Genomic DNA, 23982 nt, shown 5'->3' with positions numbered 1-23982 from the left:
ATATTTACTATATTGCCCCTATTTAATTATATGATTAATTGTTTTAGAATAAATTAAATTAAATTAAATTATATATATATATATATATATATATATATATATATATATATATATAATGTTTTAATTTTTTATCTTTTCTACTGTGCTTTTTCCTCCGTCCGATTTTTTCACGCCGACATTCCTTCCTCTCATATATATATATATATATATATATATATATATATATATATATATATATATATATATATATATATATATATATATAATGTTTTAATTCTTTATTTTTTTTAATGTGCTTCTTCCTCCGTCCGATTTTTTCACGCCGACATTCCTTCCTCTCACGCAGCAACGACTACCTTCTAAAGAGGAAGCGAAAGTGACCGGAGAGATCGACGGCCAGCTTTAGCCCCGATCATCTCCATGATGTAGTGTCGCGTGACCCCATGGGGCTGGGCTGGATCTGCCGCACAGAGTGCTTTGGCGATGTTGATCACGATGAGCTCGCAGTGGCTGTTGGAGGCAAAAAGGAAGACGCCTCTGGAGGCAACGAGGAAGTAGAGGTCCTCGCCGAGGGCGCCGGCTATGCTCGCGAAGGGGATCTTGAATGACCAGCCGAAGCTGTCATTGAATCGGCACAGTACGGAATTCCTAGGGAGATGCTGGTGCCTTGGAGATGGATCGAACATGGAGAAGCTCCGAGAGGGCGAAGCTGAAGAAAAGATCGTGGAGGAAGGAGCTCGAAGGGGAGAAGGAAGAGGCCGACGACAGTGACACCGCGTTCAGTGTCCCCGTAATTTACTCCTGCTCATATCTTGCTAAAAGGGTAATTTGGGGGAAAAAATATTAATAACCCTGGAATGGTGAAAAACCTAAGGTTTCCAAGGTTTTCTGATTCCCTATTATATTCCCTAATTGCTGATGTGGCGGGAATATTACATTACCAGGAATTATTGATTACTTAAACCAAACAAGGTTATCAACTATAACCCCCAACCAAACACGCCCTTAGGGTGCATTTGGTTGAGGGTTATTCTTGATAATCTTGGTTATCCATCAAAGGTTATCAATAAAAACCTTGTTTGGTTTAGGTAATCGATGATCTCCGAGTAATGTTTCATGCACGACACGTCAGCAAAAGGGGCATGCAACCAGGAATCGAAAAACTGAGGATTTTCTTGATTCCGGGGTTATCGAATTTTTTTACCCAAAATATCTTCGAATAAAAGAAAAATGTAAAAAAAGTAAAATGTAAAGGAAAAAATGAAAAATGAAAATAAAAAAAAATTTAAAAACGTAATTTTTTTTAAAAAAATCATTAAAAATAATAAAAAATGGTAAAAAACTTAAAAAAAATAGAAAAATAGAAAAAACATTAGAAAAAAATAAAAAATAAAAAATAAAAAAAAAACATAAAAAATAAAAAAAAAGAAAAACATTAAAAAAGTTTAAAAAAATATAAAAAAAAAATAGAAAAACGTAAAAAAATTTAAAAAGTAAAAAATAAAAAAAAATGTTAAAAAACATAAAAAAAATTAAAAAATAGAAAAAATATAAAAAACCCTAAAAACTTAAAAAATAAAAAATAAAAAAAACTTAAAAAAATAAAAAAATTTAAAATTAAAAAACACAAAAAAAACAAAATAAAAAAATAAATAAAAAAACGTGAAAATATAGTAAAATAGAATAGAGTTTAAATAATAATAATAATAATAATAATAATATTATTATTATTATTATTATTATGTATAGTTGGTTTTGTAACTAAGGGTAATATAGTAAAATATTAAATTAGGTTATTCATTAAAATCTTCAAACAAACATGTTTTTGTTGAATTACCTAGATTGAACCAAACAACATTTGCTTATGTTTTATTCCGTATACTTGGTTATGTGATTACCTGATAATTACATAACCAAGATTATACATGATAATTTGAACCAAACGTATCCTTATAGAATTAGAAATAGTAAATTGTAATAGTAAATCATAGGGGATTTTGAAAAAATAGAAATGCAGGGGCTAAAACAAAAATTTCTCTTCTTTAGGTGTTGACCTCGCCTCTGGCCCCCCTGGGCCTGGACACATCCCCCGTAAACAAAGCGAGAGGGAAACTAAGGGGTGGGAACGGATTGGTTTGGGTCGGTCCGGTTCCTGAATCGTAGTTCAAGATCGGCAAAGCGCTGCGGAGGCTTTGGCTTCGATTCTTGAGACGGAGGCGCGGCGGCGCTTTGTTCGCTTTCTCGAAATGTCCTTCCTCTTTCGAAAATTTCTGGAGGTACAAAACTTTCTACTGCTCGCTTCGAGTGGTTTAGGCTTCGAGGTCTGAAACCTTCCGTATCATTGCGCTTTTTAGATTTGGCTGACATTCGAGATCGTCGTGCCAAAGAGAAGTCCAATTCTTCGACTTCACGAATCATTTGTATTTGTTTTTTTTTTTTTATTTTCTCACGATTTCAGTGTATTTGCAGAATCTCTTTCAGTAAAATATTTAACAAATATGCCCTTGGACTAGTAGTTAGTTATTTTAGCGGAGGAAGCAAAATGACGTTTTAGCTAAACAACAGATGTCCGTTCTCGAGCATAATCGTTTTCGGGTTTGTTAGAATTGGGATTAGGAGGTCACCTACTTGTGTAAAGATCGAATCTTGGGGGGCTGAAATCACGTGGATGTAACTCAAAAAGACATTCTTTTTTGTTATTTTGGCATCTAAGACATTCATTGAGGAAATAAATAAACTTTTACTTGAATTTGTCGTCCTTTATCTATCTGTTTCTGATTTTGTGGAGATCATCAATTTGCCACTAATTTTTAATGTGAAAAGGTGGTGGCTTTGTGTGCAAGCTGATGATTCTAGAAATAGTCTTAAATGCACGATTTCTAGCTTCAATAGAGTTAGTAACATTGATAATTCTGAGAGGGATTGGAAAGCTCTATTACTGACATCTATATCAGAAAAGTTTCTGAACTTAAAATTGCCTTTGATAAAAATGGGTTGCAGCCATTACTTTTTTGGTTTGTTTTCTCTATAGTAACAAAACATCCCAGTTCATGAAAGCATGCTAGTAAAAATATTAAACAACTATGTCCTTTGGCTAATGAGTTTTTTTTTCTTCTTTTATTTATTTATTTATTTTTTAAAAGCAGCTAAAGTTTATTGTAAAAGTGTAAGAGGATAGCCTATCCGTGAGGTTCATCTTCTTTGGGTTCCTTTGCTGTAGGATAAGGAGGGTTACTTGTAGTAAAGTCCAAACCTTGAATGACTGAGCTCGTGTGGATGCAACTCAAAGATGCTCATTTGGGTATGTGAGATGATGATTCTAGATATATTTTTAAGCATACAAATATACAATGACTACCTTGAGTTAGGAGCATAAGTTATGAGCATCCGCCTTGTGCATTATCGCTAGTTGGGGATCGCTTGTCAGATAAGTTCATTGATATTACCTTTACAATATGTGCAGGTCCTTGTGGCATGACATTACAAAATATATTTACAATATTCACCTAAATTGAACATAAGTATGAGCATATGTCTCAACAATCATAAAATAGCTGAATACCCAAATAATTATATACCAAATATGAATTGTTTAAAATACATTGATGATTGAAAGAGACACTAAATAGGCAAACCAACTAACACTCACTGAAATACCTTTAAAACTAAATGTTAACAAAAAATCTGGCTTCAAGATGATGAAAACTACAATAATTCAGACAACATGTGCATGCCTTAAGGTGACTGTAACACCACCCTAAGTAGTAGGATTGCTGAGTTGTGATGTTGGAGTCACTTTGAGACAGGTTGCTATCAGATCAGATCTCCTAGTACACAATCCCTGGTCCCCTCCTAGTCCACTACACAATTTTGATGCTTTTATCTAGTGAATTCATCTGAAAAAATTGGCATCTAAATTGCCTTAATTCCGTGCAAAAATTATATTTTTTTTTACATTTTTTTTACCTTATCGATGTATTTAATTGGTTTTTTTTGTTAAGAATCAAAGTTGGGGAAAAAACCCAATTAAATACATTGATAAGGTAAAAAAATGCAAAAAAATTATAATTTATGCACGGAATTGAGGCAATTTAGATGACAATTTTTTCGGATGAATTCACTAGATGAAAGACATTGAAATCGTGTAGTGGACTAGGAGGGGACTAGGGATTGTGGACCAGCAAATCTGAGTTGGGTTACTACTGCCTGGATGATTAGAGATTTCATCGTCATGTGGTTGCTTGTTTTATTTTTTGCATTTTGCTTTCTATGTACTGGTTTGTCTATTTAGTCTCTCTTTTACTTGTTAGCATATTTTAAACAATTTACATTTGGTATATAAAAGAGTTCGCATCTAATCTATGGAAAGGGAGCCGTTGGGGTTGTGACATGGATTCTTAGAAGGATGTGAAAACCTCACTTCACAAGCAGTATTGAAAACCGTTACTGAGGTTAAAATTAACTTTGTTAACAATGAGATATCACTATATCTAAATCATGCGATTTTTTAGATTATTTTTCATTTATTAGACTTGATTTCTATGGTGTAACTTCTCCAATTATTTTTTTGTGCCTACCAAGTTTCGTCATGCTCTAAACAAAACTCAGATTAAGACATGCGTCTAGCATGAAAATAACTTAGAAAACTACATCTCTGTTAAATTATGTAACAGTTGGTTGATGTACCTTTGAATTGGAAAACAAAGAAAAGCAATAGTTTCCAATTATTTTAGGTCAACATGGATTTCATCCTGCCATTAGCCTACAAGGCCATATTGCTTGTGATGATCCATTCTCATAACAAATATGGTTTGGTCCTTGCTCATTTACCTTATTCATTTGGACTTGGGATTGACATTGATGGTTTAAATATGGTTTGAAATAAGTTAGAAATTATCAAATGCGGCTATGGATTTGCTTTGATATTCTGAATTTATGGTGAAAAGAATCTGTTAGCTTTCTTTGATGAACTGTATTTTCTGAACATTGAGGACCATTTTCTGAATTTTGATGTTCTCACATAGTTCAATTTGTGCTTGGTTCTCATTCAAATTAATACCAAATAATCACAGGCTGCCAATGTACTTGCAAAGAGTTCAATATTTACTAGAGATCCAAGACATCTTCAGTTTGAAGCTGACTTACATCGTCTCTTTCTTTATACCAGGTTAGTGCAACAAAAAATGTTTTAGTTCAGTATAATTAATAATTTATCAATCTCTACCATCTCATTGGTGAAGTAAACATGACTTTCAGAAGGTAAGTTGGCGCGATTAATTATTTTCCACATTTTCTTGTTGAAACAATCAATGTTCAGAGGATCAGCATATTAAGAATGGAATGTCAGTCTTCGGTGTGCTACTTTCTGTCTAAATTTTGAGCAATTGAACAGTCTTATCATCTTCAGTTTGTGCTTCAACTTCATGATTTATTTTTCATTAACCGTTATTTCCATTCTGGAACATTAACTGTGTTGAGTAAATGTAAAGAATGAGGACAATACTTTTCCTTGATTTTGGAAATAGTTCAAATGTTTTAATAAAAAAATATTGTTCTCAGATAGACATTTTGTTTTCTGATATTGCACAAACTATGCACAGTGTTTATAGAGATAATTAGTTATTCTTTTCTCATTGAGAATCTGTTCATAATGTCTCAACATTTAAACTGTGATTTTAGCTAGATTTAAACTGTGCTAATTTCCAAGCTTGCTGCCAACATCTTGATGATAAAGTTCAACTCTTGGCAGATTGGAGAAACTATATTTTAGGATTATAGAGATAATTAGTTATTCTTTTCTCATCGAGAATGAAGGGGAGGCTTCACGCAACGGTAAAGTTGTTGCCATGTGACCAAAAGGTTACGGGTTCGAATCTTGAAAACAGTCTCTTGCAAAAAACAGGGTAAGACTGCGTACAATGGATCCTTCCCCGGGCCCCGTATGGCGGGAGCTTCGTGCACCGGACTTCCCTTTTTTTTTTTTTTTTTTCTCATTGAGAATCTGTTCATAATAACTTAGGATTAAGGTAGTGTTACTATTGGACTTCTTATGAGAATCTGTTTGCAATTGTTTGGACTGCTTGGAAGGATAAGAGGAAAATGATAATGACTAATATACCATTTTTTCATCACTAACCACTAGCCACCATTAGGTGTCAAGCCTTTGCTTGCCATTGTTGTTGATAATTATTGGTTCTCGTCTATCATCAAAGGAATATTACTTCTTGTTGGATTCAATTTTCCTGCAGTGGCGGATCCAGGAATTCAAACATGAAAGGGCGATTGTTTGCAGGGTGCCAAATGTCATGTCAGACCACTGTCAACTAGACCATGATGGCTATCAAATATTCAGATTTGTCTGCCATATCAATGTTGGCCATAGTTGGACTATGGCAGAACAATTGTTGGACCAACATCGACTCATGGCTAGCTTCGTGCACCGGACTGCCTTTTTTTTTTTTCTCATTGAGAATCTGTTCATAATAACTTAGGATTAAGGTAGTGTTACCATTGGACTTCTTATGAGAATCTGTTCGCAATTGTTTGGACTGCTTGGAAGGATAAGAGGAAAATGATAATGACTAATATACCATTTTTTCATCACTAACCACTAGCCACCATTAGGTGTCAAGCCTTTGCTTGCCATTGTTGTTGATAATTATTGGTTCTCGTCTATCATCAAAGGAATATTACTTCTTGTTGGATTCAATTTTCCCACCACTGTAGGCAGTGGTGGATCCAGGAATTCAAACATGGAGGGGCGATTGTTTGCAGGGTGCCAAATGTCATGTCAGACCATGATGGCTATCAAATATTCAGATCTGTTTGCCATATCAATGTTGGCCATAGTTGGACTATGGCAGAACAATTGTTGGACCAACATCGACTCATGGCTGGGCCATGGTGGGCCACCACACCATTGCCAAACCACACTTGAATGCCAACCACCATCACCACCTTTCCAAATGGAGTCAAATTGAGTCAAGATGAGGTTGAGGTTCCTTCCCCGCCTCCCCTTCCAAATAGACATCTTTTGATCACCCCTCTCCTTGCCCCTTCTCTCCCCCACTTCCTCCTCACCTCCCTCACCTATTTCTCCAACCTCCCTTACTCCAAGTAACCACTCTATCGTGAAATTGTGATTTAGCTATATTGATGGCACCTCTTGAGATTGTTTATATACTATTTCTATGGAACTAATTTCAAGCTTGTATGCTACTTCTTGATGACGAAGTTTAACTGTTGATAGACCACTAGAGTGACTAACAGAGCTTTATCTGTTTAATTTGCTTGAAGTTTTCAGCCCTTACAGAAATTTATAATTTCACAGTTCATAATCGTTACTGTATTTCTTTCTCTTCTCATTTTATTGAAGTTACTTGCTATCTGATTGGTATTGAGCTCTTTTTGTTCTGAAAATTCTTTGGTTTGAACCTGTCGATTATGAATCTCACAGTTGCTGATTCTAATTCCAGCTATAATCGTCTGGGAAAGAATGCTGATGAGAATGACATTGAAGAGATCATTGATATGGCAAACAAAGCCTCTGTTAAAGATCGATGGATTCAAGTCCAAGAAAATGTTCATTTTCAATTCAAAAACATGTGCCAGGTCATGGATGAAATTCTTCTTTCTGACACAAGAAGCATAAATGGTAAATCTTGTTCAAGTTCATCCTTCCAGAATGGTCCTCTACAAAGTGAATTGAGTTTTTCTGTCGGAAAAGGAACGCCTAATAATGAATCTGGTTAGTGGCTTGAACAGCTTGGTAATTACTCAATTTCACTATTTTTTAATTTTTTTTTGTTATTTTATTTTATTTTATTATTTTTCTGTGGAAACAGAAATAAACTGAGATGAATCAAGGTTCATCCTAGTCTCAAATGCATTTGCTAAGTTGCTTTTATATTAACTTTGTAAAGTGTTCTTATATGCAAGTGCTATTAAAACGTCTTGCAAATAAAATTGTTGAAAACACAGACTTGATCACACAAGGTATATTTAAAACACAACTCAAAATATCTTGCTCTTTAAAATGTAATTTTTTTCTACTCTAGTTTGTTGTATCTGTTCCACAAGTTATGTGTATTAAAAGCTAGATAGAGAAAGTGTATTGAAAATGTCATGTGGACCTGATTTTTAGAGAACTTTCTACTGCAATACTTGCACTATTTCAACTTTCTGAGGAATGATGTTGATGATATAGATTGAAATGGTAAAATTTTTTGTTTCTCATTGGAATATAAACTCAGAATTGATATTTGCATCAATACATGCTAGCAGTTCTAATGTCTGGATATATAAGTCTAAACCCTAGGTTGTGTTGAGGAAGTCTGGCTTTGAAGCATTCTGAAGTTTGCTACAGAACCAATTGGGTAGCACTGCTATGTAACAACCACATCAGGAGAAAAACAGTCAATCAATATAGTCAGGATTATCCTACACATTTATTTCTGTCTCAGTTAATGTTTTCTCATAGCGACATCTTTCTTATGAATCGGAGGGCTCAGTTCCTATATAAGGGATGAACTCCTTTCTTATAACATACTCTATCAAAATCATAGGCTAGATATACATGTACAATCACTAGTAACATACTATATCATAGTAATAGGCTAGCTATACATGCATAACAATAACAAAATAAATATGCTGAAGTAAATGCAAATAATTTGAGTTCATGTTGACATAATGTAGGTGATGCAAACAAGCAATCAATTTTGATTTTTGATTTTGACTTTTTAATTGTTTTGATAATTATTTTATTTTAGTTGCCGAAAGTTTAATATCATTTAATTTGCTTGAATGTTAATGAGAGTTATTGTACCTAATTAGAACTATTTATTTCCTAATTTAGTTTAGTATATAAAGGTGTTGTTTCCATTTATTTTTCATGATTTCAGTTGATAAAATTCCCCTTTGATTAATTTCTATATGAGATAGTTATCCCATGCTTAATTTTGTCCAAATTTTCTAAGCCTTTGATTTGGTGTTGCATCATCCTAATTCGATTTTTGATGCTTCATTATTCTATCACCCTTAATTCTTCCTTTGTTCATTCATTGTTCACCACCCATCTACCATGCCATGACAATTAGATCTGTGCCGATCACCAACTGGCAGTCATTGAACTGCCATGCATTTCACCTATCTGTTGACTGTTTTCCATGGTATGTAAGATCAAGAGGTTGCGACGATCAACTACCACATCCCTGGTTGCCAACAGATGACTCTGCCATTTGTCGCAATCCATCTTACCTCCTTCCTTCTTCAGCCTATGATCTCAGTGTCTCTTTCCTTGGCAAAAAGACAACCTTGGTCATAAGAGATTACCTTCAAATCCTGCAATAGGAGCTTCTTCCTCTCCCGCATCTTGAACAAATTCAAGATTAGTGCCCTCCTTCTGACTGCGCCCTATCGTATCCAATAATAGGAGTGCCCTCTACCATTTCTTTTCTTGAATGCCTTTTCTCCATGATTTCCTCCTTCACTGTAGCTTCCCATGCTTACCCGCTCGACACTAACGCCTATATGAAGATTCTGTGAACAACCTCGTCTCCTATTTGTGAGGTACAAGACAGGAGCAAAAATTGGATCCGAAATCTGGTTTTTAATAGGATTGATTCAAATCCCTAGTATTTGAAGACAATGGCTGTCCTTGAGAAAGAAAAGAACAAATCTCTTGAAGATTAGTCTAACTTGTTTGCAAATTTCTAGATTAGTCCCTTTTGTTTATAAGTAAATAAAGCAATAGGAGAAAATAAGGCATGAGTCATAACTATGTAATGATTTGGGAGATAAGAAACAAAGAGAAACTGGAACTTTTTCTAAGAAGTGGCTCCACTTGTTGACATAATAGATTTTGTCCAAAGTTTATGGTAAGGCCAATATTAAATATCTGGGATCCAATGCGGAAAAAGGCTCCAAACTCGGTATAAGACAAATTGTAAGAAATTAACTTTAATCTCTCTGGTAATCTCTTCTCTCTTGTGCCTCTCTTGTGTTTTTATTGCACCTTTTAAGGAGAGATTGAGAAGTGTTGTTTAACCTCTTATACTTGTGTTTCAATTCTTGTTAAGAGGATTTGTTTTTATGGCTCTAGGAATTGTTTCATTTTTGTTTTGTGGATTGTACAAACTCTCTATCTTGTTAGGTCTCTACCTGGTCTTCTCAAGTGCAAATTTCGTTGGTTTCATTTGTTGAGTCTAGGTCTCATTCTCATTGAGATTTCATCTCCGTTTATGAAGACTTACTTCATTAATGATGATGACAATCTCAGTTAGTCTCATTGACTATCCCTGGGGTGACTGGTATGAAGACTTACTTCATTGCCTCATCTAAAGGAGTGTTTTAATGGATTTTGGGGTGATGCACTAAATGCATTAATGCCTAGTAGTATGAGCGGGATCTTCAAATTACATCACATCCTTGTGGTAGTGTTGTTTTGATATCAAATTTACCTTTTCACACATTTCTTATTTGCACACATTGTGAACTAATATTTCCATTTTGCCTCATCTATGTATTCCTCTCTTCTTTTTTTTTAGTTGGCACTATGTATCGAAGTCGTTGGTCTGCCTAATCTTGGGATGATCAGTCTGGTCCCACGGAAGTCTCCTACCTGCCATTAGGGTAAATTGGGAAAGTGCACGTGGAGACCCATCCTAATAGCCAGTGCTCTCGGATCTACTACCCATCGAGGGAAAAATCTCCCAGTTTGCCGCAACTGAGTCTCGAACTCCAGATGCTTAGTCTACCGTTGGAGGGCCTAACCACAACACCCTGTCTCGGGGGCTATGCATTCCTCTGTTCGATACTACCTTGAATACCCATAAAATGATAGATTATCATATCGTTAGTTGTTCCTTAGCAGAAAAGAATATATAAATGTTTATTTTATCTTTAGGTTCAATCACTAACTCTATTGTGCGCTGGATTTCACAAGCAAAATTATCGTGGACCTTAAATGCATGGAATTGAGGATGAAAAAAAATCTTTGGTTTTCTTTTAAATTCCTCCATTTTGTTTTCTTCACAGTTATGACCATTGAATTGAAATTCTACATCTATGTATCTGGTTATTACAATTCTGATTATATTTGTGGAAAAGCAAATACTTTCAAGTGGTCAAAATTTCAATTCTCAACAGAAAATTAACTTTCTAAACTTAGCAACTACATGCTTTCCCACAATGTAAATATACTAGTTCAATCTAACAAACTACAAAAGTTGGATGGTCGAATAGAACACATAAAACACATGCACATGATTAAGTCTGTGCAACGTAAAACATTGAGTTAACCCAACTAATTGTCTGATTCATTCAGAGGAGTTGATCCTTGTGGTCCATGATGGTTACAAACATTTGCTTTGTTTTCCTTGTAGGCCACACAATTATGGTGGGAATGGCCTTTTTTTTGTTAGGCATGATATTTGTGACTAGCTTATATTACAAAGTTGAGGATCAAACTTAGGAATCCAAATTTTTGACTGATTCAATTTGTACATCATTCAATATGTTCTAACTAGTTGGTGCTAGCACAACATGGATCCATTTTCTGAGTGTTGATTGTTGAATATCTTCAGACCATATAAAGCTGTTATATAATTTGCAAAAGGTGACAGCATACTGATATCTCATAACACCAACATCAGACCAATGTATCATGTTTAGCAAAAATACAGCAAGAACTTTATAAAATCTATACGAGATTCGGGTCCCAGTATTACCATCAAAGACTAACATAAATTATGCTGCAGTACAGTTGTTCCTGTTACACAGCCAATGACACGCAAGGAATTATCTCAGGGTCTGAAGGAATGCATTGGCTATACACTTGATATAAGACCATCTGAAATTCCTCATGAGGAAGCTGGCCAAGGCTTGTTTCTTGATGGTGAAGCTGATGCTGGATCTATCATAGGATTTTACCCTGGGCTGATATATTCACCAGCTTACCACCGGTTCATTCCAGGCTATCCCATGGTTAATGCTTCCAACACCTATCTTATTACAAGGTATGATAGAATTATGATTGACGGACAAACTTGGGGCTGTGGTGGTGAAGCCCGAGAGTTGTGGGATGGTAATTCACAATTCAAGGAGCATCTCTCTGAAGAATCCAATAGAAGATCTGATGGGATTTGGAGAATTTTTAGTAAACCAGTCGAAGATAACAACATAGTAACCTATGAGGAAGTACTTGAAAGGCGCAATCCTCTAGCTTCTGCACATTTTGCCAACCATCCACCCAAAGGGGTAGCACCTAATGTCATGGTTTGCCCGTATGATTTTCCATTGACTGAGAAAGACATGAGAGTTTATGTTCCTAACCTTGTTTTTGGACTCGATCAAAGTGTCAATAGGGAGAGATTTGGCACTTCTTGGTTCAAATCAGGAAATGCTGATGTTCAATATGGCAACTCTCCGGTATTAAAAACAATTGTACTTGTTGCTACAAGGGATATGTGCAATGAAGAACTTTTCTTTAACTATATGTTGAACAACCAAAAGAAACATCCATCGTGGTATACTCCAGTTGAGGTAGAAGATCCTTGTTGATGGGGATAGTAACCAGGTCTTCAGTAACATTTTAAAAAGTTGTTTGCATAGTCTGCTGATCTAGTTGCTCCTGTCAGTTAGGTAATCATGCCAAGAAGTTTGTTGCTGCATTTTTTCTCAACAAAGTACAAGAGATAGAATTTATTTCCATTATATGATGATTTTCTGCATTGTCATATCTAAACTGAGAATTATGAAGTTTTTGGCTATTGCAATATGCATCTATAGTCAAACATATTTTTCTTGCCCTTTCGATTTCATATTTTTAAAATGTGACTCCTGTACTCCGTTAAATTAAACATATTGTTGAATTGGAATAAATGGTTGAAACTTGAATAGCATGTAATACATGTATGCATAATTTACGTAGCTGAGAATTTCTACAGCTAAGTTTTTGTTGCTTCTCCTTGTGACACTTCACATTACTTTGTTTTAGAAAATATTTTGGCACGTTGACTTTCTTGGGCTGGTTTTGTAAGAGGAACTATAGATCCTATTTCAGTTGGCTTCTGATACTTCAATTACTATGTGGATGTGTATTATATTTTGTCGAAGCCTTTTGATGGAAACACTTGAGTGGAGTAACCCAGTTATTATAGTTTAGTAACCCAACTCTATACATTTGGGTTGTTCATGCAATTAATTGGTAGGCTTCTGGCAACTTGATGGGCATCTGGAAAACTAATGGATCTGGCCACCTGAAAGGCAACTTAACTGTCGATGGTGTTAGGTTTGCAGATGAAGTCGTCTTGCCATGGATCTTGCTGGCATGAACAAAAGAATTCAAGAACTTCGGAGGCTGATCTGATGAAGAACTGCTTGTATGGGAGGGTCTTGTGGCATATTCCATTGTTGGATCTAGTAAGGTCCGTCATACTGAAGATTTGTAAGCTTAGATGTGGCTTGAGTGTGGTGGTGGATTTGATTGCAAGGTTTCTTTCTGTGCTTTTTTTTCTGATAATTTAGCTGAGCGTATACAAATTCTTTCTCGGAGGTTATGATTTCTTAATGGTAATGTTCCTCCTCTTTGTTATTCTTTAGTGACTTTGTTTTCAATCAATGGAGCCTACTCTTGATATTCCAGTCTGCTTCTTGTTTCTTAGGCTTTTAATCCTCTTTCATCGGAACATCCTGTCCCTATTTGGAGAAATCTTTACAAAGAACCCGAAACCATTTTAGTTTCCTTCATGCCTTTTCGATGGAGATAACTACTTGGTATCGAGTCATGCAAAATGCTCGAACAAGGATACATACTAGGATCTAATCAATGCAGCCCTGAAACCATCTGACTTGGAGCACATACTAGGATCCGATCAATGCAGCCCTCAATATGTCTTGGAGCAGAGTTAGAGACATGACGGCCAACGTGGGATAAAGTCCGATCGATTTAGTGTGAAAACCCAAGTCAAGCTTGTCGACTCAATTTGAGTCAGGCTCTACCTACCAGAGTCCGGGAGCAGCAAAGTAGCCAATAGCCACAAGGGATGCAACAGTTACGCAAGCCGCAAGTGTCCCCAAAGGATGTGGCTGTTTCACAAGTCACTCGTAATCCCAATGGATGTGGTCGTTATGCAGGGCCGCCAACAGCTCCCAGGGGACGCAACAATTATAGCAACGATCAATTATAGAAGTTCATGACTTCTGGAGGAGAGGAAGAGGTTCATCTTTGAGGAACAGAGGTCATCTCTAGACCTTTTATATAAGGAACTGATGTCTTTTTGGGGCGGTGCGATGATTAAGATATGGGGTGTTGCCACATGAGGTCTTGGGGTCGAAATTCGGCGTGACCGAGCATAACCTCCCTCATGTCTTGACCATTTGTACTAATGGCTAGTAGCTATCCGTGATTTACCTCCTTCGTGTTGGCCTAGGGATAGATTGGCGGGGGCGTTGGGGGCGAGTTAATCGCAATGAGATTTTGGGATCAAAATTCGGCGTGTCCGAGCATGCCTCCCTCTCATACCTTGCCATCTGCACTAATGACTAATAGTCATCCATGATTTACCTCCTTCATATTGATCTAGGGACGGATTAATAAGGGCGTTGGGGGCGAGCAAATTATCTTTTATAACGTGATGCCTGCAACAGAAGAAATTAAGTGAGATATTATTAGATTTTACTATTTTTCTCTGTCTTTCATCTCTAACTCTGACTTGAATGTCAGAGGTGCCACACCAACTACGCCTCGACCCTTCCATTTTAATCTTTTTCCATTCCTTTTAGTGGCTAATGTCGAACATCTTTACATGAGTCCTTGCGTTACTTGGTATAACAATTGATTCGACAACCGTTGTTCAACATAAAGCGACCCACTCAAGTTGATTTTTGAGGAACTAATGATTAGGGTTATAAATAAGCTTAGTCGAATTTTAAGTTGTTCAAGCTTGTTTGATAAAATAATCGAACTAAGTCGAGCCGAGTTTGAAATGAACCAAGTCTTTAAAATGATTGTTTAAGCTTACTTGGTTTATTTTTTTTTTTATAAGCTTGAGCTTATTTGAAATTTGGCTTGAGCTTGATTCATTTATATGTTATCGAACTCTCAATTCATGTTTGGCTTGAGCTTGATTCAAACTTGTTTCGTTTAGATGTTATCAAACTCTTAATTCAAATTTGATTGATTATTTTAAATTTTTACTTGTTTGATTGGTTATTGAATTTGATAATTCAAACTTATTTGTTTATTTTATTTTATTATTTATATAGCATATTGATAATAGTTTTATTAATGAACAATGCTCATGAACTGTTCACGAACGTTAACGAGCTAAACATATGTATTCAACTTTGTTTGTTTAGTTTAATGAGCTGCTCAAACTTGTTTATTTAATTGATCTTGTGTATATTAAACGAACATAAACAAGCTCTTATTAAGCTAAATACTAAACTTGTTCACGAACGTTTAATTTATTTACAGTCATACTAATAATGCATATTCGATCTACGAAAGGAATTAAGCCGTGGACGAGTCGAGAGTTAACCCATTCTCCGATCTCATACCATATCAATCTCTTCAAGTAGATTCAAATAGTTATCCTTCTCCTCTTCCTCTATTTTTCTTTTAAAGGGTTCCAAGGTTTAAAATTTAAAATACACATATTTTGATTTGAAATTTTTTATGTTCTCAAAGATGATTTATCAAGGGAAAAATTTACTTAGGGGTTCTGTAAAATAATTAATTGAAATAAAAAATTTAAAATAATGACAATTTTAATAACTTATGTAATCACATAATTTATGTCATGTAAAGCTTATTTAATTGTAGATCATGTGAAATTATTTTTAAACAATATAAATACATTTTACATAATTTATATTGATAGATGGACATGGCTTGCAATAGGTACGCTGGGTACGAGTTAGTTCGGATTCTCTATCCCCATTTCTTTCTGTCCCCATATCTCACTGTCGATCGGACGGATCAGATTACATCTTAATGCATCATGGCATCTTTAAGATGTGTGTAGTATTCTTGTGATGTGCAAGACATCCTTGAAATGTAATATGGTCCGTTCAATTGGCAGTGGAATACGGGGACAGAGAGAAATGAGGACAGAGGATTCGAACTAGTTCAGATCCTTTGTCCCCATTTCTCTATGTCCCCGTGTCCCACTGTCGATCGGGCGGACCAGATTACATCTCAATGCATCATGACATCTTTAAGATGTGTACAATATCCTCATGATGTGCAAGACATCCTTGAGATATAATCTGACCCGTCCAATCGTTAGTAGGACACGAGGACAGAGAGAAATAGGGACAGAAGATCCGAACTGGGATCCGAACTAGGTACGAGTGCGACTTGGAGAGCCAATCTATTCAGTAGGATTCCAAAACTACCCTTTGGGTTTCTTGGACAAGGGACCATTGCGATTCTATTTCGTCGCCGATGGTCAGATCAGTTCGCCAATCTTTGTTCGCAGTTTAATCAGATCGCCGGAGATGGGTGACAGCCAGTACTCCTTCTCGCTCACCACCTTCAGGTATGCTGTTGCATCCTACCTTTTCCTTCTCGAGACTCTATATGCTTTCAAAACCCCTTGCAATTCTATCTTCATTAATTCGTTTATATTTTTCTTCATCCCTTACTTGATCTTTCGGCACGCAGCCCGTCCGGGAAGTTAGTTCAGATCGAACATGCCTTAATGGCAGTCGGATCCGGCCAGACTTCGCTGGGTATCAAAGGTGAGATACGCTCTAGTCTGTTAGTTCCTTAAAAAAAAACACTACTTTTTTTTCAACTTAAGATGGTTGAATATGAGGGGTGTTGTATGGAAAAAATTCCATTCTGATTGCTGAATAACTTTTCTGAAAGAACCGATTTATATCACTATTATCGTGTTTGTTTGAATTCGGAAGGAATTCATGCATTTTGTGTGTGATGACTGCAGCGGCCAATGGTGTTGTCATAGCTACCGAGAAGAAACTTCCTTCCAGTTTGGTGGATGAAACGTCAGTAAGTATCTACCACTTAGCTATTCTTTTTTCCCTTGGATATTATGATTTCTTCATTTGCAAGTTGATACATTCTGGGAGGCGCGTTTCTTCTATTTGATCTTACTGTATTTGACAATGTATTATTATGCTTTTTGTTCAAATCTCAAGGTTCATAACTCTAGTGGTAGTTTTGCCATGGTGGGTGAATTGCATTTATTGTTTACACACATCAGAAGGTTTTAGTGGTTTTCAGTTGTAAAAATTTCCCTATTTCAGTGCCTAGCGGAAAGGCTTTAGAAAAATCTGTATGGTAAAAATACCCGAAGTTGCTACTGCTATCTAATATATTTAATATATGTGACTTGGAGTTTTGAATCTGCTTGTAGGGTGTTATTAGTATTCCAAAGCGAGCAAGGTTATAAGACTTTCATAATGTCTATGTGTGCATATACTCATAACACAGTTAACATGGGTTCTAGGATATTCAGTAGAATCCTAACAGTTCTTTGTTTACTCAAATATTGAGTTATCATGTTAAAGTTGACACTTGACAATAAGTTGAACTGGGTTCATAGAAACAGAAATGAAACTTTAAATATAAGTGTTGTAAAAATCATCTAATTGTGTGCTATGAAAAGACGTTTTGATACTTAAAATGTAAAAGAATTGAATATTTATACAAGTTTCTTATGTTGAATTAACTTTCTGAGTTTGATATTTGATGATTTCATGAGTAATCCATTATCACATTGGTTTGATTTATTTGTTCTTCACAGCTTCTTTTTTCAAGTTTCAGCTCAATTAATCATTTGTATAGTATATTTTGATGTTGCATCATTGTAATCTGTAGCTAACAAATTTGTTTCTCTAAATTGAATTGTAGGTGCAAAAGATTCAGCTTATGACGACTAATATTGGGGTTGTTTATAGGTAAGTGATCCAGTTTGTTCTTTTCTCTTTTTATTTTATTTTAGGGTGTTTATCTTGGCTGTTCTTCTTTAATACTCATGCTTTGCAGTTAGTTGTAAATTGTGCATAGCTTTTTATTTTATTTTATTTTAGGGTGTGTATCTTGGCTGTTCTTCTTTAATACTCATGCTTTGTCTGCAGTTAGTTGTAAATTGTGCACAGCTTTGAACACTACATGAAAGTTGTGCACAACATCCAACATTCATTTGCAGTTGTTACCAAGACTAAACATGCCCACTTCTTTTCCTTTGATTTTGTTTTTTTTTTCGTTCTTTCTTTCTCATACATCAGATTTTCTTCTGTTGTCTATTGCAGTGGAATGGGCCCAGATTCTCGTGTTCTAGTAAGAAAAAGCAGAAAGCAAGCACAACAATATTTTCGGTTATATAAGGTACCCGTTAATGCAAGGCCACATTTTGTTCAAAATCTTTTTGCTTGAAACCTGGCTGTTCATATTTGACATTGGTTACAAAAATTCGGTATATTTGAAACCTGGAATTTAAGTAGTGCCATAGCACTTGATGTTTTTAGATTTTTTTTTTAAATTTTATTTCCATCTGTAGTTATTCTGATTTGTAAAACAAAATACATTTAGGAAGATTGTTTTTTGTTTTCAAAATAGTCTTGCATACTGGAACTTCTGATGCTAGCTTTAATCCAACATCAAAGTCCATATATTTCTGTACATCTATATTACTATCAAGGTTAATTTTGGACAATCAATGCCACTCCACTTTTTATGTTTCAATTTCATATAGTTTAAGATCTTTTCACTGACTTACTCCTTGATAAATATTTAATTATGCAGGAGCCTATCCCAGTAACACAACTTGTAAGAGAAACTGCAACTGTTATGCAGGAGTTTACACAATCTGGGTACCATTTCTACATTTTGTGTTTTATCTGCACTACAACCTAAATTCACTTCAGTGCTTAGGCCATGCACATTTGATGATAGAAGGGCAAGATTAGGATTCACTGAATAAACTGATTCTTGCATGGCACTAATACTTACACAATGCACTAAGTTGGTACCTTTTTTTGGACTTTGTTTTAACACATTGAACTGTATGATCACTGCTGTGATATAGTGCTTCTCAAATAAAAGAACTTTGAATAATTGCGGGGTGCCTTAATCAGTTAGTTCAATGTGAATTTTATCATCCTCACTTTTCTGGTTATGTAGCTGTTCATTTCTCTCTGATACATTGCTAAAGGGTTTGACATGATGTTAGCTATGCTATAAGGTATATGATATTCATGGGGGATTTTAAAATCAAACTAACTAATCACTTACTTTGGATTTAGATAAGCTGTTAACTTCTGTCCATCTTCCTCTTTCTGATTTCTTGTTGATTCTAGTGGTGTACGGCCATTTGGAGTTTCTCTTCTGGTTGCTGGATATGATGATAATGGGCCACAGTTATATCAGGTATGCTTTTGCTTTGTATGCGGTTAGTTGTGTCTATTTTTTTAAACATGTCATTCTAGTGAATAGACAAGGGTGAGCATGGGTTATGTTAGGTCTGGTTTCAAGAAAAACCTGACCTGGATTTTATTTCAGAGAATATGGAAATCCCCTAACCTGAATTTTTTAGCTCAGGTTATATGAAAGCCAAAAGCTTGATCCCAGGCCCTTGTTCTGCAATATTCAAAACCAAATTGAGATTTTTTTTTCCTAAATTTGTGTTGGTTCAATTTTCTTGGGTGAGACATGTTTGGTTCTACCTACCACTAGTTTTGAGTATAGTCTACTTTATCGGTTGCTCTAGACTAGATGTCATTTTTCTTATGGGTAAAAGGAGCTGCATTATATCTGCCATGGGCATGTTTAGTCATTGCTATTAATGGGTATATGGCTAAATCGATAAATCAGAATTATCTTTGTTTATTTTCTGGTATAAGATCATGTGCTCGTTCAAGTATTAGTTTTCAAAAATTATGAATGATTACCTGGTCATATTTAAAGTAATAATAAGCAATAAAATGTGGTGCACTGGACTTTGATAATCCAACTTTCTTTTGACAGGTTGATCCATCTGGTTCATACTTCTCTTGGAAGGCGTCAGCAATGGGGAAAAATGTTTCCAATGCTAAGACATTTCTTGAGAAGAGGTAATCACTACCTAATGTTGGCTAAGTTGTTTCAAGTTTGTTCTTGATATTGCTATCAGTTATCCACATTATGTTGACACTTGGTAGCCATAGTCTACTTTGTTACAGTTTTAACATGGTACAAAATGCTTCGATTTGATTATCTCTACATGTGCAAAGCTATTTGCCAAATTAGCACCAATAGTTGTACACACCATAACAAATTGTCAACTATTACGATGACAATAGGCAGTTCTATATGTGAGTTTGCCATCATCCAGCATGGTACTTATGTCATAAAAACCATGAGGTTGATACTTTGATTGATTGTCTGCTTCTCTACTTAGAACATAGAAATTTTGAACAAGGGTTGTTACTGATAGATATTAAATAGGACTGGTGTTTCTTTCATCAATTATATTTACAGAATTAGAAACAATGATTGAAGTTTTAGTTGTTACTAATCAGATAACAATCAGAGACTGTTGCTTTCACAATTCCTTTCCTTACCAATTGAAAACAAGAGAGGGAAAAATGGTGCATCTCCATTTATCTGAAGGTATGCTTAGGCTGTTAAAGAGAATCTGAAATCTATAAAACCTAAAGATTTGTCTTGTAGCATAGTCTTTATAGTTTTTTAAATGTATGTTTTTTTCCTTCGTCCTTTAAACAATGGTATTCTTGTGATGATTGCTCAATAGATTCTAGTGAGCATTATAGTCTTTAGAATTAAATGATAATCTAGTGGTTTTACTTGAGCTACAGGCACAAGTGAACAGAACAGTTCCTAAACTTTTGGTTTTCTCTGGCAGTCTTGAGCAATTTCATAGTTCATGTGATTGGGTATGTATACTAATTGTGTATTGTGGACCACGACATGATATCAGTTTTCTGGGTCAATACAATAGTCACTGTATTAACCAAGATCATTTAATTTTCTAATTATTTCCTTTCTCCTGTATCCTTAGAGATTTCATGGTTTTCCCCATGTGAACTAGCTATTGGGTATGTGGTTTAATGTATCCCATGGCTCATCAGTGTTAATGTATAACTTGTACATGTTTAAGCTGATATTCATTTTGACTTCAGGTTATTCATTTGAATGTTATGTGCATGTCACCATCCTATAATGAATATTTAATGTGCACTATCTGTGTTTATATTGTTGTTTTGACATAAGTTGCGGCATTGGTTTAATTTTTTTTCCCCAAAAAGGTATACTGAAGATATGGAGCTTGATGACGCTGTTCACACTGCCATATTGACTCTCAAAGAAGGGTATTTTCTGTGGCCATTCTCATTTTATTTTCAAGCTCATCAATCTTTTGGTCATTATGTTTACATAATTTTGGGTAAACCTTCCAGGTTTCAAGGACAAATCTCTAGCAAGAATATTGAAATTGGAATTATTGGCGCTGACAGAAAATTCAGGTGCTTTATTTAAGACGTTCAATGACATTATTTTGGATTATTAAATGTTACTTTATTTTTAATGAATCAGAGATTTAAGTATTTATGATCCTTTTTGTAAAAGGATAAAGGGATTGAGAGATATCTTACATAGAATATAAGCGGGAGGGTGGAAATGAAAAAGAGTGAGGAATTGATCGTAAAGTGGATGGTGGAAATGGAGAAAGGTGTCAGAAATTGATCAGAAAATTTATAAAACTAGACATGCTATGTTATATGGAGTTGAATGTTGGGCTATGACTCGAGCATATGAGCAGAAGATGAGATTTGCAGAGATGAGGATGTTTAGATGGATGTATAAACATACAAAGATGAACACGATAAAAAATAAAAATATTAGAGAGAGTTGGCTGGACACGTTTAAGATGGTATAGATATATTTTTAGATGACCAATAAATGTTTCAAGCGATGTGAAGCTATGACAAATGTGCATATCAAACGAGAAAGAGGAAGATTAAAAAAAGATTTGGTTAACAATAATAAAATAAGATAAAATTTATTTAAATATAAATGATGATATAGTAGAGGATAGACCCAATGTGGATTTACATAGCCGACTGTATCTAATGAAATAAGACTTAATTGTTATTGTACATAGTGAATTACTTGTATTTTTACAAGCAGTCCTATTTTCAAGTTTTATAAAATTTTTATCAATTTTAATAATAGAATGTAATTTACATGGTTGATGTAAAGTATGATTTTCAAAAACATGTCTGCCCTTCCTATACTGAAGACATGACACAGTGCTTGAGGCGTCTTGCGTTTCTAGGCTCCACCAACTTGATGAACCTTAAACCCTGCAAGCAGATAGCTTGTTTTTTCCTCTTTTGGTTCATGCATAATCGGATCCATAAGAGTCAGTTGTTTTATAATGTTGGATGAAATCCATCTTGAAATCCTTATCAACCTGTAACTTAAATGAGAGGGTTTTATGCTAATCATGGTTGGTCTTGGATTGCAGAGTATTGACTCCAGCAGAAATTGATGATTACTTGGCGGAGGTGGAGTAGCTTCTTTGAAGTCGCTCCATACAGAATATGATCTTGGTCTCAGCTTTAAAGATGTTAGTCCATTGGTGGCTCTGGACATGTCATCGAACTTATTACAGATCATCATTTAAGTCGAGACTAATTTTCTTTGTGATGGTGCAATTGAAATTTCCTAGCTTGTTCTGAATGTGTGCTCAGGTGATGTTGACGTCGATAAGCGGAGTTGTCGAGTGCAATTTTATTCAAGTTAAATGTTGATCAAATTTTAATACCCGGCCAACGTTAAATTAGACTTTAAATTAATATCCAAGATATTAGCTTTTATATGTTACATGGTTGTCATTTTTTTGTGGCGAAGCATTTAATTTTCATTTGCAGTACTCGAAGATATCAAGTAAAAGATGCAATCTTTTTAGTAGATTTAAATTGATTATTGGATTGGTTTTAATTTTTTTTTCTTCCAATTTTCTTATTGTATAATCCTATATCTTTTTTTGTATTTATTAAAAGCAGTTCTGCCAGTTTAAGATTGTATTGTAATGTCATCACATGCATAGGCTTAGTTAAATTCCCATAATAAGATTAATATATAGGTTTGGAGGTTTCCTCAACGATGCCTGCGGCCTGCCTCACGTAGATGCCCGCGATCTAAATCATCTATTGCTTATAGAGTGTATCGATGCCAGGTTATATAGACACGTTACTTGCTCACCTTTTGCTGCATATACAGTTCACAACATTTGGTGTACCCGGGTGTGTAACATAAGATAAGTAAGGTAATATTCATATATAAGAAAAATAAAAAGATAGTTAAATTGTCAAATCAGATATGGCTCAACGTTAGATAATGCTTCCAACGTTATTATGTTGAGAACTTCAGATACAAAGGGAAATGGAGGATGGCCCAAAGGGAAATGGAGGATGGGCAAGAGTGACTATGAAGAACAAAGCATAAAAAGACAAAGAGGAAGACCTCCAAGGCTGGCAACCAAAATTAATGATTCAGAAATACACCATGAGTTATTTTGGAGAGTCTAAAGCTAATAAGGTGGTCTAGGATGGTGCAGACACTGCCTTATTAAATCCTTTAAACACACCTTTTCAGAGAATACCTACGTATTCAATACCTATATTATTTTTTTTTATATCTACTATCAAACACAAGATGATAAGTATAATAAGAGAATTTGTTTTTTTGTTAGTGACCATAATTAAGTCTAACTGAATTTTGAACTTTTATGTGTGATACAAATTATGATGGATGGACCTGAAAGGTGACATGATAGTAGGAGTTAAGATGATAGAACGATCAAAGTTAAGATGATATGACAATTATACTGTAGAAGGAGTAAAATCCCCTAATGCAGCTTTAATTAAATCGCCTAGTATTAAGCTTCTTAGATTCCACTATATCGAGTTATAAACCGGTCAGGGAAGGATGATTAGCCTTTAAGCCGA

General features: G+C 35.1%; 2 protein-coding genes across 4 annotated transcripts; both read left to right on the top strand.

Moving 5' to 3' along the window:
• The first annotated feature begins 295 nt into the window (after nt 1-295).
• LOC121969695 lies at nt 296-12930 on the top strand. 3 transcript variants are annotated; one of them, XM_042519923.1, is made up of 6 exons: nt 688-790; nt 2047-2276; nt 3221-3301; nt 5073-5167; nt 7476-7747; nt 11765-12930. In XM_042519923.1, exons 3-6 carry the CDS (start codon nt 3290-3292, stop codon nt 12559-12561), a joined length of 1176 nt encoding a protein of 391 aa, XP_042375857.1. In that variant the 5' UTR covers nt 688-790; nt 2047-2276; nt 3221-3289; the 3' UTR covers nt 12562-12930. The 3 variants fall into 3 exon arrangements, with proteins under 3 accessions (XP_042375854.1, XP_042375857.1, XP_042375856.1); XM_042519922.1 differs by lacking the exon at nt 3221-3301 and having other exon boundaries at nt 689-790; XM_042519920.1 differs by lacking the exons at nt 2047-2276; nt 3221-3301 and having other exon boundaries at nt 296-790.
• A 3449-nt stretch (nt 12931-16379) lies between these two features.
• On the top strand, nt 16380-22855 carry LOC121969694 (proteasome subunit alpha type-2-A). Its single transcript, XM_042519919.1, has 11 exons — nt 16380-16544; nt 16670-16746; nt 16953-17017; nt 17882-17928; nt 18283-18358; nt 18776-18843; nt 19330-19399; nt 19997-20082; nt 21277-21339; nt 21427-21492; nt 22497-22855. The coding sequence occupies exons 1-11, from the start codon at nt 16504-16506 to the stop codon at nt 22543-22545; spliced, it is 708 nt and encodes a 235-aa protein (XP_042375853.1). The 5' UTR covers nt 16380-16503; the 3' UTR covers nt 22546-22855.
• Nucleotides 22856-23982: the final 1127 nt, after the last annotated feature.

This window comes from Zingiber officinale, chromosome 4A (assembly GCF_018446385.1).
Source record: "Zingiber officinale cultivar Zhangliang chromosome 4A, Zo_v1.1, whole genome shotgun sequence".
NCBI classification, from domain to species: domain Eukaryota; kingdom Viridiplantae; phylum Streptophyta; class Magnoliopsida; order Zingiberales; family Zingiberaceae; genus Zingiber; species Zingiber officinale.
Note: the sequence above shows the minus strand (reverse complement) of the source record. Positions and strands in the feature narration are given on the sequence as shown.

Coding starts and splice junctions, on each gene's coding strand:
- LOC121969694 (XM_042519919.1), top strand. CDS start 16,504: ATGGGTGACAGCCAGTACTCCTTCTCGCTCACCACCTTCAG. Junction 16,545..16,669: donor TTCTCGCTCACCACCTTCAG/GTATGCTGTTGC, acceptor TTCGGCACGCAG/CCCGTCCGGGAAGTTAGTTC. Junction 21,340..21,426: donor ATATTGACTCTCAAAGAAGG/GTATTTTCTGTG, acceptor TAAACCTTCCAG/GTTTCAAGGACAAATCTCTA.
- LOC121969695 (XM_042519920.1), top strand. CDS start 674: ATGGATCGAACATGGAGAAGCTCCGAGAGGGCGAAGCTGAAGAAAAGA. Junction 5,168..7,475: donor CGTCTCTTTCTTTATACCAG/GTTAGTGCAACA, acceptor TTCTAATTCCAG/CTATAATCGTCTGGGAAAGA. Junction 7,748..11,764: donor AACGCCTAATAATGAATCTG/GTTAGTGGCTTG, acceptor GCTGCAGTACAG/TTGTTCCTGTTACACAGCCA.